Source organism: Salmo salar, chromosome 02, assembly GCF_965601325.2.
Source record: "Salmo salar chromosome 02, fSalSal1, whole genome shotgun sequence".
Classification (NCBI taxonomy): Eukaryota; Metazoa; Chordata; class Actinopteri; order Salmoniformes; family Salmonidae; genus Salmo; species Salmo salar.
This window is the reverse complement of record NC_138292.1, coordinates 55,928,176-55,945,181: the sequence shown is the minus strand read 5'-3', so window position 1 is coordinate 55,945,181 and position 17,006 is coordinate 55,928,176. Positions and strand designations below refer to the sequence as shown.

Here is a 17,006-nt window from a genome sequence, read left to right as displayed (position 1 = left end):
GCACAACGCTTTAATTGTCGTTCCTCAATGCTATCACTAGAGAGCGACCTGACACATTTTTCAAAGGGCAAAAAAATCTTAATTGCGTTGAAATCACTCGCAGTCTCTTGCCCTGCGGACCGCTTGCTTGTTCAGCCGGTATATGACTGTGTGCGTCCCCCTATCACGCGCAAGCAGGTCTGCGGATCGCGTCCCTTCCTCCCTCTGCGCGCAGGATGGACCCGAAGATAACCGAATCGGACCCTCCATCATATCGCAACGGAATCACCAAGGTTCTGCAGTACGGGGAATTCACGGGCACGGGCAACCGAAAGGTGAGGTACGCGGTGAGTTTAACCGAGAGGGACCTCACCATTCAGAAGATCACGTCGACACCTGCGGGACGGAGCAAGGTGGTTTTCAACTTGAGGGACTGTGTCGGCTGCCGGGCTTTCAGCGCAGTTGACAACGCGGACGCGGGAGCGTACTTCTCTGTCTATTTCTACCCTTTTAAAAGACGATGGATGAGCTCTGGGGTGGCCAGGCAACGGGTCGAGCAGTGCTTTCGGGTGGCCCTGTTCCAAGACCCACGCGCCAACCTGGAGGAGGCAGAGAAATGGGCTGGCACTATCCGGGAGAGCTCTGTTCGTCAGCAACATTTGAGAAATCGTGAGCAAGTTATTCATTAAATTAGTTAAGCATATAGTTTCGTATAATTTTCTCATCGGTTAAGGAAAGTGCTCGTTGTGCTTATCACATTCATGTTATTTAAGAAGTCGGTATACCTGTCTAGTGCACATTATTTAGTCATAGACAAAGGGTTGTTTCTGCGTAATCTAGTCTATTGTTGTGGAGCAAGTTCCGCACTTTCTTATCAGTGTCATGTCTCAGGCTATTCTATTACCTTTTTAAACTAATTTTCGTAAATTAATAAAACAATAGGACTGGTCAGACAGACTCAAATTACAGAATGTTCACTAAGCAACCTTTAACAGGCCACAGTAACAACAAAACAACATCTAGAATAACAATAGCCTAACCCCCTCAAACTCAACTCTGGACTTTGAATCCAGTTCCTTTTTTTTTCTTCATTTTGATTTAAACCTGGGAATGAATGATCAGATAGAACAGAACCAGCAGGCTCCATAGGGTAAGGGTTGAATACCCCTGGCCTAATAGAGAAATACTAACAGAGAAAACCCATCCAGATCAGGATTTCCCAACATGCTTCTCTCCTTGTTTTAACCCTAAACTGGTACACCTGATTCAATTAGTCAACGGCTTGATGATTAGTTGACGAATTGAATCAGGTGTTTAGGGTTAAAACTAAAATGTGAAACGTCTGGGGGGGGGGGTTGAGAAATCCTGATCTAGAACCAGGGCTGCCGAACCCTCTTCCTGGAGATCTACCCTCCTGTAGGTTTTCAGTCCAACCCGAATTAAGCATCCCTGATTCAGTCTTGTTGCGCAGCTAATTAGTAGAGTCAGGTGTGTTACATTAGGGTTGGACTGAAACCCCACAGGAGGGTAGATCTCCAGAAACAGGGTTGGGCAGCCCTGATCTAGGCAATAGGCCTACTAAAGGTATGAGTGTTAAGGGATATAAGTCTATAATTACTCTAGTGGGAAAAATGCACTTTAATTGGAAGGTTCAGAAACAAGGGTCAACCCACGTCATTGTCTCTTACCTTGTAGACATGGTAACAATGCAGGGAACCAATACAAGATTGATCCTTTCAGAAGGAAAGTGCTATGTAAGTCTATAGCTTAGGCATCCAATCACACTAACTTAACAGATTAAGGTAGCCTATAACCGAGGTAACTGGGAATTCTATAGAGAGCCTTTATCAAAGGATGTGAGCTATTGAAATTCCTCAGCAAAGTGAGGTATTTCTATTTACGCAGTACACGAATTTATGCCTGTGTGCCGTCAAATCTAATGGTGGGCGAGCGGTGGGCTGCTGCACAATCTAACTACAATGATCAAACTGTCCAATAAGCAAGATAGTGGAGAGATGAGCTAGAAGTCAACTTTGCAAGATACTGTACCATGGATATTATAGTTGCCTTTGAAACTTGACAATGATATCGCCTCAACGTTTACACAACCATTTTATTACCATAAAACAACATACCATTTTAGGGAGCCTTACCGTCTGTTCGTCTGCCTGTAAATCAACATATCCCGCGGCACCCATGTCATTACAGTGCATTTGTAGCGTGGAAATGGATCTGAGTCCCAAATGACACCCTATTGCATGGGCTCCAGTCAAAAGTAGTGCACTGTGCAGGGAATAGGGCACCATTTGAGACACAGTGCGGATAAATTAATAAGATAGGCATCATTGTCCCACATCTCAAGGGCCTCTCATTTCAGCAACAAAGCAGGTCACTTCCAGCACACTCAATACCATTACTAATATCTTACCCAATGGCCCCTTCGACAAACCAGATGCACTGCACAGACAACAGCATGCATTACAATACACATTTAGAGATTTAGGGTATAGTAATGAACATGGTGTAATCATACAACATAGCATATCAAATGGAATTTAATACTAGGATGACAGCATATTGTTATTATATAGACATCGTTGCACACATTGATATTCTATTGGAGTTGACTGGGTGTAATAATATACTATTGTATGTTATGGGATATTATCGATCCTGGACGAAACGGATCAATATACCACAGATTTCCACTGATACAGAGTTATCTTTTATTCCCAATGCTAAGGGGCATGGTTCAGCTTTTAGTTCTTGGTTTTTCTAGGAAAATAGGTAGCATTGAGTTCTCTGTGTTCATACATCTGTTCCTCTACTTCAAAAGCAGAAGAGAAAGAGGGAGATGGAAAGTCGTGTGTGTTTTTTCACTCGGAGGCCCCAGCAGTGAGACAGCAGTCCTTTCCCTGAGGACTCTTGTCGGCCGTTCTCCAAGATTAAAAAAATATATATATTATTTCACCTTTATTTAACCAGGTAGGCAAGTTGAGAACAAGTTCTCATTTACAATTGCGACCTGGCCAAGATAAAGCAAGCAGTTCGACACACAACAACACAGAGTTACACATGGAGTAAAACAAACATACAGTCAATAATATAGTAGACAAATAAGTCTATATACAAAATGAGCAAATGAGGTGAGATAAGGGAGGTAAAGGCAAAAAAGGCCATGGTGGCGAAGTAAATACAATATAGCAAGTAAAACACAGGAATGGTAGATTTGGTAGATTTGCAGTGGAAGAAAGTGCAAAGTAGAAATAGAAATAATGGGGTGCAAAGGAGCAAAATAAATAAATACAGTAGGGGAAGAGGTAGTTGTTTGGGCTAAATTATAGATGGGCTATGTACAGGTGCAGTAATCTGTGAGCTGCTCTGACAGCTGGTGCTTAAAGCTAGTGAGGGAGATAAGTGTTTCCAGTTTTAGAGATTTTTGTAGTTTGTTCCAATCATTGGTAGCAGAGAACTGGAAGGAGAGGCGGCCGAAGGAGGAATTGGCTTAGGGGGTGACCAGAGAGATATACCTGCTGGAGCGCGTGCTACAGGTGGGTGCTGCTATGGTGACCAGCGAGCTGAGATAAGGGGGAACTTTACCTAGCAGGGTCTTGTAGATGACCTGGAGCCAGTGGGTTTGGCGACGAGTATGAAGCGAGGGCCAGCCAACGAGAGCGTACAGGTCGCAGTGGTGGGTAGTATATGGGGCTTTGGTGACAAAACGAATGGCACTGTGATAGACTGCATCCAATTTATTGAGTAGGGTATTTGAGGCTATTTTGTAAATGACATCGCCGAAGTCGAGGATCGGTAGGATGGTCAGTTTTACGAGGGTATGTTTGGCAGCATGAGTGAAAGATGCTTTGTTGCGAAATAGGAAGCCAATTCTAGATTTAACTTTGGATTGGAGATGTTTGATGTGAGTCTGGAAGGAGAGTTTACAGTCTAACCAGACACCTAGGTATTTGTAGTTGTCCACACATTCTAAGTCAGAACTGGATGGTGAGCCTTGACGTGCTGTCAAGACCTCTGACTAAGCCCATCTCTCTCACTTACACACACACCTACCTCTCTGGGGCCTTCCCTGTTTAGACCCATGGGCTCACACAGCAGCTTAGTGTTTCAGGCCACTCAGTGAAAATTATAGAAAGAAAAAGAGGAATTACAACACACACACACACAAGCTGGACGGAAAATCAGCAAAATGTCATTGTCACTCAATAATGTTGATAGGAATTTGGATCAGTTTTTTCCTCATGGCTACACAGAACAATGTACAGCACATTGAATGAGATCTTAATTACATCAACAGAATGAAAAGAATGTGAATGTCCTTGTACGTTTATGGCTTGCTGTGTTCTTTTCGTGTTCTCTATTCGGCTAATGACACAACAATGCTTCAACCACGTTTCAACGAAGACCAACATGGTCTATTATCATCTATGAGAATGGCAGTCTCTCACTATGTGGTTGTGGGTTTTCATGATGGGTATCCAGCTTCCTCTACACAGCTTTATTTGTAAAGTATCATGGCTATAATCTGCTGTTATGTTACGTTGCATGTTTACAGTGTACTGTAAGGCATGTAAGCTGCAAGTCTTTAGTTAAATCTGAGTGATAGAATTAAACTATCAAATGCAAAAATCTGGTCAGTTGTTGGTTATAAAAATATGTAAAGTTTTTACTTCAGTCGTTTTTTTAAAATTCAACACAACCATCTCACCCCACTGCCGAAGTTACCCAGGAGACACCACTCAAGAGGAGAATGACAGCCGGTGGTTAGATCCTCTTCGCTCCTCTCACTCACTTTGTCTCTCGCTGACTTACGCTCTATATATCTTTATCTCCCATCTCACTCTCTTTCCCCTTTTTCTCTCCCCCATCTTTCTCTGAATCCCTCTCTACCCCATCTTTCTCTGAATCTCACTCACTCACTCACTCACTCACTCACTCACTCACTCACTCACTCACTCACTCACTCACTCACTCACTCACTCACTCACTCACTCACTCACTCATTCAACAAATCACCACACCAGGCATCTCCTCCCTCCACACCCTTTGTGGTCGGTCTGGTTTGAGTCTCAACTCAGCCAGGATCTGCTTACTCGCTCAAACCCACTGCCACACTGTTGTGTACAAGACTACTCTATTTGTGTTTGTCTTGGTGAGGTACCATCAGACTAGGATAAGATGCATTTAGGTTGGTGAGGGACTGTTCATGTAGGTATACAGAGACGATTTCAGGATCGATATAAAAAAACTCAATTGCGGGGGGAACTAAAACAGCCTACGCAAGACACATTGATTTGTATCTTACCAGCACAAATACAGACAGTTAAGCTAATTACATTTAGTGGATGTGCTAGCCTATGACAAATCCATTCAATATTAAGGCTAGGCTTTAACATCATATCCCAACATTTTTGACAGTATAGCGGTATTCGATGTTTCTGAGTAATACCAATTCAAAATATGTTTTATGAGCAGTGCATGGCCCTAGGATGGCATCAAATTAATTTTAAGTGGTTTTAATTGGCTTTCTCTGTTCTGATGGTTTAATGCTCAACAAAACATGGACACAACTTTTTGTAGAACTTTCGTTTATTTAGCATTTTTATCAAAATGAAAATTATAGACGGTATTGTAAACATCTTTACCGGTATGTGGATTCATAACGGTATTACCGGCATTCACGATATATCGCCCAGTCCTTCTCCATATTATACTTAAGATATGTGTTATGGCTGCTAGTGGCCAAATGGGTGATGATAACCTATAATACAGAAACCTTTCATGTGGAAACTGGTTTTTCTCGTGATGGGGGTTGGTCCAGATTTACTACTACCTCCATCTGATGTGTAGGAATGCATTGATGGGTACATGCATTAATTAAGCATGACTTGGCTTGCTACCATTGTACTATATAAGAGTCTGTTGGTGTTGAGCTTATCATGGTAGGTTATGTACTTACAGTATGATGTACTAACTCAGGAATTCTTGAAAGTCGGGACAATCCTTGTCCGGCAGGGAAACTTTATTTTTATAGTTGGAAAATATACTGCTCATAAAAATAAAGGGAACACTTAAACAACACAATGTAACTCCAAGTCAATCACACTTCTGTGAAATCAAACTGTCCACTTAGGAAGCAACACTGATTGACAATACATTTCACATGCTGTTGTGCAAATGGAATAGACAACAGGTGAAAATTATAGGAAATTAGCAAGACACCCCCAATAAAGGAGTGGTTCTGCAGGTGGTAACCACAGACCACTTCTCAGTTCCTATGCTTCCTGGCTGATGTTTTGGTGACTTTTGAATGCTGGCGGTGCTTTCACTCTAGTGGTAGCATGAGACGGAGTCTACAACCCACACAAGTGGCTCATGTAGTGCAGCTCATCCAGGATGGCACATCAATGTGAGCTGTGGCAAGAAGGTTTGCTGTGTCTGTCAGCATAGTGTCCAGAGCATGGAGGCGCTACCAGGAGACTGGCCAGTACATCAGGAGACGTGGAGGAGGCCGTAGGAGGGCAACAACCCAGCAGCAGGACCGCTACCTCCGCCTTTGTGCATGGAGGAGCAAGAGGAGCACTGCCAGAGCCCTGTAAAATGACCTCCAGAAGGCCACAAATGTGCATGTGTCTGCTCAAATGGTTAGAAACAGACTCCATGAGGGTGGTATGAGTGCCCGACGTCCACAGGTGGGGGTTGTGCTTACAGCCCAACACCGTGCAAGACGTTGGGCATTTGCCAGAGAACACCAAGATTGGCAAATTCGCCACTGGCGCCCTGTGCTCTTCACAGATGAAAGCAGGTTCACACTGAGCACATGTGACAGACGTGACAGAGTCTGGAGACGCCGTGGAGAACGTTCTGCTGCCTGCAACATCCTCCAGCATGACCGGTTTGGCGGTGGGTCAGTCATGGTGTGGGGTGGCATTTCTTTGGGGGGCCGCACAGCCCTCCATGTGCTCGCCAGAGGTAGCCTGACTGCCATTAGGTACCGAGATGAGATCCTCAGACCCCTTGTGAGACCATATGCTGGTGCGGTTGGCCCTGGGTTCCTCCTAATGCAAGACAATGGTAGACCTCATGTGGCTGGAGTGTGTCAGCAGTTCCTGCAAGAGGAAGGCATTGATGCTATGGACTGGCCCGCCCGTTCCCCAGACCTGAATCCAATTGAGCACATCTGGGACATCATGTCTAGCTCCATCCACCAACGCCACGTTGCACCACAGACTGTCCAGGAGTTGGTGGATGCTTTAGTCCAGGTCTCGGAGGAGATCCCTCAGGAGACCATCCGCCACCTCATCAGGAGCATGCCCAGGCGTTGTAGGGAGGTCATACAGGCACGTGGAGGCCACACACACTACTGAGCCTCATTTTGACTTGTTTTAAGGACATTACATCAAAGTTGGATCAGCCTGTAGTGTGGTTTTCCACTTTAATTTTGAGTGTGACTCCAAATCCAGACCTCCATGGGTTGATAAATTGGATTTCCATTGATTATTTTTGCGTGATTTTGTTGTCAGCACATTCAACTATGTAAAGATAAAAGTATTTAATAAGATTATTTCATTCATTCAGATCTAGGATGTGTTATTTTAGTGTTCCCTTTATTTTTTTGAGCAGTGTATTTGATTTAGTTTTATTATTTGAGATTAAAAATTACATTTCGAGGAATTTTATAAGGGGAGAGATTTTATTTTTGGAATTTTCTAAATATTTTCAATATTATTCAATTCCATGTGTTGCTCAATGCCCGGATATGCCCTTGTCCGGAGCAAAGGCTCCCAATTTAAAACTCTCAAAGTGTTTAAAATTCTAAAACGGTAATAATGAATATTAACTGAAAAGGATCTTGTGTAGTCTCTTGCAAAAAGCCTTCTCTGATTTTAAACCAAATGTATTTCAAAACTGTGATTCCTAAAAAATGTGTCTGGAGATTTGGTCAATTCAATGAATCATGAATGAACAGGGTCAGTGACACCATAAGGACCCCTTGTTCATGTCCTCATTACATGTAGTGCAACAGGACAAATCATGGTCTGTAAAGCTTTCTACTTTGATAGATTTAAACAAACAATATTGAAATCACCATTGTCACAACCATAAACTGTCAGCTCCATCTGCCCGATGGATTAAGATAGGATATTAATTTTGGTGCAATTTGTTGCAACTTTTTGCAAATTTTGTTGCAACTCCCAAAAAATGTCAAAGTGCTGAAAGATCAGATAAAATTGTTATATTTTAATTGAGGGTTTTCAAATGAATAATTTCTATATTTTACAAATATTTGTATTGAAGTATTTTTTTTTAATAGGCAAAAATATGTATTTTGAGTATTTGTTATTAACTCCATCAGTGGCTTGTTAACTTCACCATGGATGGCGAACCGCCTTAAGATCCATATTTTTGTCAATATAAATATAAAAAAATATATATTTTAATCACTTTTCTGCAACATATGCTTAAACTATTGACGTATTTGCTGTGCTAGATCCAATGGAAAAAGTTTGCTTTCTAAATGTTGTTTTATGTTCTGAATCTAAAAGAACATGCCAAAATGCTAACGAAATTAGCCCTGGGGCATGATATAGTGCTAGAAAGCAAAAATAAGTTTAGAGATTTGTATTACATATTTGAATAACCTGATGTTAAAATTAAACATATCAAGGCCTTTAAACACTTGGACAATAAATGTAAAAATCAAAGGCCTTTTATGGTGTCTGACGGAATTGACAAATCCAGTTTGTTGCAGTTTATGACAATTTTGGGGGGAATTAGGACGTTGTTCCTTTACGTTGTGTGATTGCTGATACTTTGGTCTATCAAAATATACAGTACCAGTCAAAAGATTGGACACACTTACTCATTCAATGGTTATTTATTTTTACTATTTTCTACTTTGTAGAATAATAATGAAGACATCAAAACTATGAAATAACACATATGAAATCATGTAGTAACCAAACAAGTGTTATACAAATCAAAATATATTTTATATTTGAGATTCTTCAAAGTAGCCACCCTTTGCCTTGATGAGAGCTTTGCACACGCTGGGCATTCTCTCAACCAGCTTGGAATGCATTTCAATTAACAGGTGTGCCTTGTTAAAAGTTAATTTGTGGAATTTCTTTTCTTAATGGATTTGAGCCAATCAGTTGTGTTGTGACAAGGTAGGGGTGGTATACAGAAGATAGCCCTATTTGGTAAAAGACCAAGTCCATATTATGGCAAGAACAGCTCAAATAAGCAAAGAGAAACGACAGTCCGTCATTACTTTAAGACATGAAGGTCAGTCAATACGGAAAACTTCAAGTTTCTTCAAGTGCAGTCGCAAAAACCATCAAGCGCTATGATGAAACTGCCTCTCATGATGACCGCCACAGGAAAGGAAGACCCAGAGTTACCTCTGCTGCAGAGGATAAGTTAATTAGAGTTACCAGCCTCAGAAATTACAGCACAAATAAATACTTCATAGAGTTCAAGTAACCGACACATATCAACATCAACTGTTCAGAGGAGACTGTGTGAATCAGGCCTTCATGGTCGAATTGCTGCAAAGAAACCACTACTAAAGGACACCAATAAGAAAAAGAGACTTGCATGTGCCAAGAAACACGAGTAATGGACATTAGACCTGTGGAAATTTGTCCTTTGGTCTGGAGTCCAAATGGGATATTCATGGTTCCAACCGCTGTGTCTTTGTGAGAACGCGGTGTGGGTGAACGGATGATCTCTGCATGTGTGGTTTCCACTGTGAAGTATGGAGGAGGAGGAGTGATGATGTGGGGGTGCTTTGCTGGTGACCCTGGCTGTGATTTATTTAGAATTCAAGGTACACTTAACCAGCATGGCTACCACAGCATTCTGCAGCGATACGCTATCCCATCTGGTTTGCGCTTAGTGGGACCATCATTTGTTTTTCAACAGGACAATGACCCAACATACCTCCAGGCTGTGTAAGGACTATTTAACCAAGAAGGAGAGTGATGGAGTGCTGCATCAGATGACCTGGCCTCCACATTCACCTGACCTTAACTCAGTTGAGATGGTATGGGTTGAGTTGGACCGCAGAGTGAAGGAAAAGCAGCCGAAAAGTACTCAGCATATGTGGTAACTCCTTCAAGACTGTTGGAAAAGCATTCCAGATGAAGCTGGTTGAGAGAATGCCAAGAGTGTGCAAAGCTGTCAAGGCAAAGGGTTAGAACTTTGAAGAATATAAAATATTTTGATTTGTTTAACACTTTTTGTGGTTACTACATGATTCCATATGTGTTATTTCATAGTTTGGATGTCTTCACTATTATTTTACAATGTAGAAAATAGTCAAAATAAAGAAAAATCCTTGAATGAATGTCCAAACTTTTGCCTGGTACTGAATATTTCAAATGTTAATATTTAGAAAAATATTTGAAGACAAAGTTGAGATTGTGTCTTTCAATAATACCTGAACTGACAATATCATATAACTGACAGTATAATGTACCAGTGTAGTTTAATTTAGTTTAATTTAGGTCAGACTACTATGGTCATAAAGGCACATAGACACCTTGTATGAGTTATGACTGTGTCTGAGAACCACGTTTTGAAGGTGCAGTCAATACCATTTCTTCAGGTCAAAACAAGCCTCTATAAACAACTGTATTACGACCTGAATGTAACATACATTATAGTAAACTGTTTGCTATGAAACTGTGACGTCTGGCTCAGGACCACAAAGTGGCTGAGCCAATGTGTAGAAAGGCTAAAAGGTGGCGGATGAGGGCCTTACCATCTTAAGGAAGATTTAAAAAAATGCATTTTTACTTCCTCCCTACTTTTAAAGTTATCACTGACCTAACTAACAGTCAGATAGGTGTAAGCAAGCACGCCTCTGCATTGCTTACACCACTAATCATGTTAGATCAGGGATTACTCCAAGGAAGGGAGGAAAGATACGTGTTCAAACATTGTTAGAAGTGAGCCTGAGTAAGTGAGGTGGGGGAAAGAGATAGCAGGATAGCAGAACCCCCTGTCCCACTATCCTCTCCCCCTAGACAGAACTCCCAAAGAACAGAGTGAGCGACACAAGGAGAGAGAGAGAGACACAATGAGAGAGACAGAGGAGGGAGAATGGCCACATCAGGTATTCATAACCACATAGACTGCAGACAGAAATACATATTGGGCCCAGCCAAGTGTATAAAACACCTGGCACCCTGCCTTCCCTTCCTTCCTATAAAGATAGTTAGGTCACCTCAGGCTTATTCAGCCGCAATTAATGCTGTGTCATACCTCCACAGTCTCCCCAAACAGAGAACTTGAGCTACAGTCAAACTAGTAGAGACATTAGAAAAAGTAGCTAATGCATAATTCAAAGAATGTTTTCGTTGGAAGTTCAACCGAAAGTCAAGGAAGTTGAACTGTCTTTCACTGCCTGTCCCTGATATGAACATCATCGCTCAGGGGTGAACTTACCCCTAGGTACAGATCTAGGATCAGCTTCCTCTCCCCCAATCCTAACCTTAACCATCTGAGGGAAAACTGACCCAAGATCAGTGTATCTAGAGGCAACTTCACCCTACACCAACATCTTATATAGTCAATTGAAGCTGTAAGCCACCCAGTTCAGATTCGAGGAAAAGTGAGTGTTAGCTAATAAATAAACAAATGCTCCGTCTTCCATGTGTAACGAGAACAGAAACATCACTGAGTCGCAGGCGAGATCTGTCACGCAATACTGTGCAAGTTTGCGTTTTCTAAGATGCCTTCCTAAGCCTAGACCAGAAAAATATTCTATAGGGTTTTTTTCTCCTTTCCCTTTCATTTCAACTGGAATTTCCCGTGGCGAATAACAGAGTAGTGATTCTTTCATTAAAGCTCAGGACAAATTGTTCACTCTAGGTTTTGAAGTCTACGGATTGAGACATTTCTTAATCACCGCACTAGTGAATTCAGTTGAAATGTCGCTCAGACAGCAAGCGTTGCTTTGGAATTGTTTGCTTTACCACTGTCAAGATGGTTCTACAGTAATCGGGTTTGGATAGTGCCTTTTAATGGCATCTTTAACCATCCCGAATAATTGTTTGTGGCCAATTTGCCTTCGTTGTTCTACAGTAATTCTATTGGCTTTTTTTTTATTGTGTCTTAATTGTGTCATAATAAATACTATCAGTGTTTATCTACTTAACCACGGGCAACAGACTAAAACAGATAACAACCAGACTATAGTTTTATAGTAGTCTGCTACCACTACATGTCGCAACCATAAGATGTTGAGGATTAAGAGATTGACCTTTAATGAGGATGACACGATTATGACCTTTTAAGGGCATGGCAAGTGTTGTTGTAACTTTATCCGCCCCCACACTACTGTGTTACCTCAGTGCCCACTGAGCATGCTCAGATGTGATTGTTAAGGGGACACAGATCTGTTCCGAGCTCCGACCACAACAGGCCAAAACAAACCGAGAGCAACATCTAGTATCACGATTCATTAGTCACAATAAGGATTCTAGAAATGCAGCCGTGGCTTCCCCCGGGTACAAAAGAGCCATTGTGGGGAGGCGGACACAATGAATAATGTCCGTTTTTATTTCTAGAGAAACCAGATTGCTAATTTATTTCTATCTGTTTGGGTGTGTGCTTTGTTGGTTTCGTCTAGATGTGTCATGTGGCAATGAGCCATGTCGTTTAGCTGATGATGGGTTATACTGGATGTTCCCCGATTTGACCAGGAAAACCTCCAAACCCTAGTTATAGGCTGTAGGATACTAGGGCTATACTATAACTAGGGCCAAGAGCTTTCGTGGTCAGGTCAGCTAGAGACCAGTTTCACCTGGAAAAACTCCTGACCTTAACCGTTGCATCTTGCTGACAACCAAGACCGTAGGTGGAGGTGGTACTCTCAACCACAGCCAGTTTATAATGAAGGAATGTTTAGGAATGGGTAGGTTGGCTAAGAGGAAGTGTCAATGGGTCCAGACAAGACAGGGCTTGTAGGTAATGAGGAGGCAAAAACACAGCATGGTTGGGGCCCTTTCCAGCTGGGTTGGCACAGGTCCATGCCAAATGATTTATGAGGGAACTGCCCTGGGGCCTCATTTATAAACCGTGCTTAAGTACCAAATATAACCCCAAAATGTGCTAGCGCCATTTTTCATGCAAAGATTGGCATTTATAATAAATTTACTTGACGTGAGAATGTGCTCACCTCTCCACAAACTCTAGACCATGCATACACACATCTGCGAGTGGTTGAAATATTGTATTGCAAGCTGGCAAGTAAGTATTTTGTGCAAATGGGGTATATGATGATAAATTGTGTTCATAAAAAAACGGAATGCCAAGAATCTGCAAAGCTGTCATCAAGGCAAAGGGTGGCTACTTTGAAGAATCTCAAATATCAAATATATATTGATTTGTTTAACACTTTTTTTGGTTACTACATGATTCCATATGTGTTATTTCATAGTTGTAATGTCTTCACTATTATTCTACAATGTAGAAAATATTAAAAATAAAGAAAAACCCTTGAATGAGTAGGTGTGTCCAAAGTTTTGCCTGGTACTGTATATTTCAAATGTTGTTAATATTTAGAAAACTATTTGAAGAAAAAGAGATTGTCCCGTCTTTCAATAACCCCTAAACTGACAGTATCATATAACTGACAATAAAATGTACCAGAGTAGTTTCGTTTGGTTGAATTTCGTAATGAGTAGGTGTGTCCACATTTTTGACTGGTACTGTAATTTGACAGTATGGGTAGGCTACAGTATTGCTGTGTGATGGGAGCGTAATATCGTTGTCTGTTTAATCTCAGAGACTACCAAGGAAGGACATAGAACCCTAGTCGTCTATTGATAAACAAAATAGTGAACAACAATTGATCTGGGGGTGTGGGCTTTAGCGTTTAGCCTACTTTTAAATTGTTTGAATATGCAATCAATCTTGCAGAATGTGTCAGTGTGCGGACAAGCAGCATGCATGTTTAGCTTGAAAAAGTCACTGTAAAATATCAATAACTCCCAATATTTTTGTACGTGCACAGACTTTTCAGAAATGGAGCATGCGGACATTTCGTGTGAAATTTACTCAACGGTTATGAATGAGGGCCCTGCCATCTTCGTCCTCCCAGAACTTCATTACTTGTTAAGAAAGTGTCCACATTTCATAGGAACAAGATCCATCAGGCAAAGACATCCGATAAACATCCAATTTGGTTGATATTAAAGTGGTAGCAAACGTAAATTCAACTTGGAATGAATCGAAAACACTATTGTTGGTATGTGGTTAGAATGAGATATGAAAAACAGTGTGGCTTTTTTAGCAAATTCATGATGTTTACCATATTGATTCAACCTATATTTTGTGTGAGGGTGTGTTTTTTTTAAATGGAAGTGTATTTGGGGCCGCTACAAAGCTTTATCTATACTGAACAAAGACAGACAATTTTAACAATTTTGCTGAGTTACAGTTCATATAATGAAATCAGTCAATTGAAATAAATTAATTTTGCCGTAATCTATGGATTTCACATGACTGGGCATGGGTGCAGCCATGGGTGGGGAAGGCATAGGCCCACTCACTTGGGAGCCAGGACCACCCACTGGGGAGCCAGGACCAGCCAATCAGAATACATTTTCCCCCATTAAAAAAAGCACATTTTAAAGTGGCCTTTTATTGTCCCCAGCACAAGGTGCACCTGTGTAATGATGCTTTTTAATCAGCTTCGTGATATGCCACTTCTGTCAGGGGGATGGATTATCTTGTCAAAGGGGAAATGCTCACTAACAGGGATGTAAACTAGTGTGTGCACTAAATTTGAGAGAAATAAGCTTTTTGTGTGTACGGATAATTCTGGGATCTTTTATTTCAGCTCACGGAACACAGAACAAACACTTTTACATGTTGAGTTGATATTTTTGTTCGGTATACGTCAAGCAAGGTAGGAAGCCTATCTAGGTACAATAGGCCATGTTAACTGAGACCATGTGTTATCAAACACACAAGAAAACACGATGTCACTTTAACTGCCTTGTGACAAGGCTCTTACAGTAGACCATTCCATCTTATGCCCTCTTACGCTAAGTCAAAGCCCCGTGACCAAACTCCACAGATACCACAGATCTACGGTACTGATAGGTGAGGTTTCATAACCTAACCTGTGTTGTCAGAGGCTTGCATCCCTAATGGCACCCTATTCCCTACTCAAAAGTAGTGCACTACTATAAAGGGAATAGGGTGCGATTTGGGACACACTCATAGTCTGCAATACACTGTTCACAGTAGTACAGATATGGTAACTCTGATAGGTGGTGTTTCCTAACTTGTAATGGTGTAGTCTGCAATATATGTTGACAGTAGCTCCAGTAGACGTGTTGTCGTCTAGAAAAACACATCCTGCCAATTAGGTTTGATGTTGGTGGATGACCTCATCCAGGGAGCATCCAAAGCACTGTCCCTGTGCTCCACCCATAGCAAGTCATTCATCATCTGTCAAACTTGTTTATCTTGCTTTTCCATCCTCCGTGACTAAAATACTTTAATTTCCCAGAATGGTTTAGCTCGAGAGAACTGATGCAGAAAGTTAATAATTGGCAAAGAAGCCCGAGTCATAGTTCTGAGTGTTTGTCTAATCAGTATATTCTGAGGATTAATGGTAGACATAAGGGACAGGAGTTTTTCCTGACTACCAATGTGACCTAAACAGGAAAAACTCTGGGCTCTAGTTATAGGGCCTGGTCATGGAACATTGTCGGGAAAAACTCCTGGCCTTAATAATAGTAACATCAAGCTTCTCCCTCCATTGCCTATTATTGTAACGAAAGAGAAGTCACAGATTGAGTCTATCTGGTTTATTACAAGTTGCACAGGGATACAACACCCAGCACAGAAGTAGAGAAAATATCTAACTGGCCTCTTGGAGACAGGCCCTTTATGTCCTAATCCGACAGCACCAAATGTTCTGGAAACGCCAGCCCGAGAGGCTTGTAGGACGTTAAACCAAAAAGGGAATGACTGTCCGCTGCTACAGAATCACACATCAGTGTGTCCTCGATCCTTGTACCTCCAGTCTGGCGTCAATCACTATCAACAGACATGAGAATCATCCATAACATTCAGTGTCATGTCTAGTGACCATCAACCCGCACCTTGGGTGAAACACTGGAAATCATGTATGTTACAGAAAGGGACAAATGTAATTATGCTAAACACACTGAATATGAACTTTATAATTGTGTAGGATTGTATTTATGGGATTTTCTGCCAAGGTTATCAGAAATAGCAGGTCTAACATCTGTCATAACCTCTGTCCATGCATCTCTCTGTTCTAGGTGTGCTTTACAGTGAGGTGCACCGTCCCTGCGGCGTCATGCTACTGGTGAACCCCCACAGTGGGAAGGGCCAGGCCCTCAGCCTCTTCACCGGACACGTCCAACGCATGCTTAACGAGGCCGGGATCCCACACACACTGGTCATCACTGGTGAGTTTAGCGTACTGTACGTGCATATACACACATGCATGCATGAAAGCACACACACACACACACACGCACGTCATCTCTGCTGAGTTAATGCATGTACATACACTGACACACAGGTTATCACAGGTCAATATCCTGCACTGACACCTGCAATTACAGGTTAATGAATAACTCGACTGTCAAAGCACTGCACTACCAGCACCACACACACACACACACACACACACACACACACACACACACACACACACACACACACACACACACGCTCAACCGCTTGGCAGACTGGACAAACAAAACAGAAACCATCATTCTGTGTCCCTCCACTCTAATTGGCAATATCCCACAAAGCAAAGCAGCTAATGGCCGTCTCTCTCAAGCTGACCCTCCCTCTTTCTCTCCCCCCATTATAAATCCTCTGGCTGTTTTCATCGTTAGCTGGCAGTCATTCATCTGCTGCTGGCACATATGTATGTATGTAGATCCATTATGTAATATGTTATGTTTATACACAAACCTCAATCTGATTTCATGTTATGGACCCTATTG

The 17,006-nt window shown here is 41.7% G+C and overlaps 1 protein-coding gene across 1 annotated transcript in view; it reads left to right on the top strand.

Annotated features, from left to right (window-relative positions):
* Positions 1–17,006, top strand: part of LOC106588251 (sphingosine kinase 1-like) — a 28,333-nt gene continuing 11,327 nt past the window's right edge. The window contains exons 1-2 of the mRNA XM_014177092.3: positions 1–648; positions 16,308–16,457. Of these exons, the coding sequence (XP_014032567.3) occupies positions 216–648; positions 16,308–16,457 (583 nt within the window). The 5' untranslated portion in view covers positions 1–215. The remainder of the gene's footprint in view (positions 649–16,307; positions 16,458–17,006) is intronic.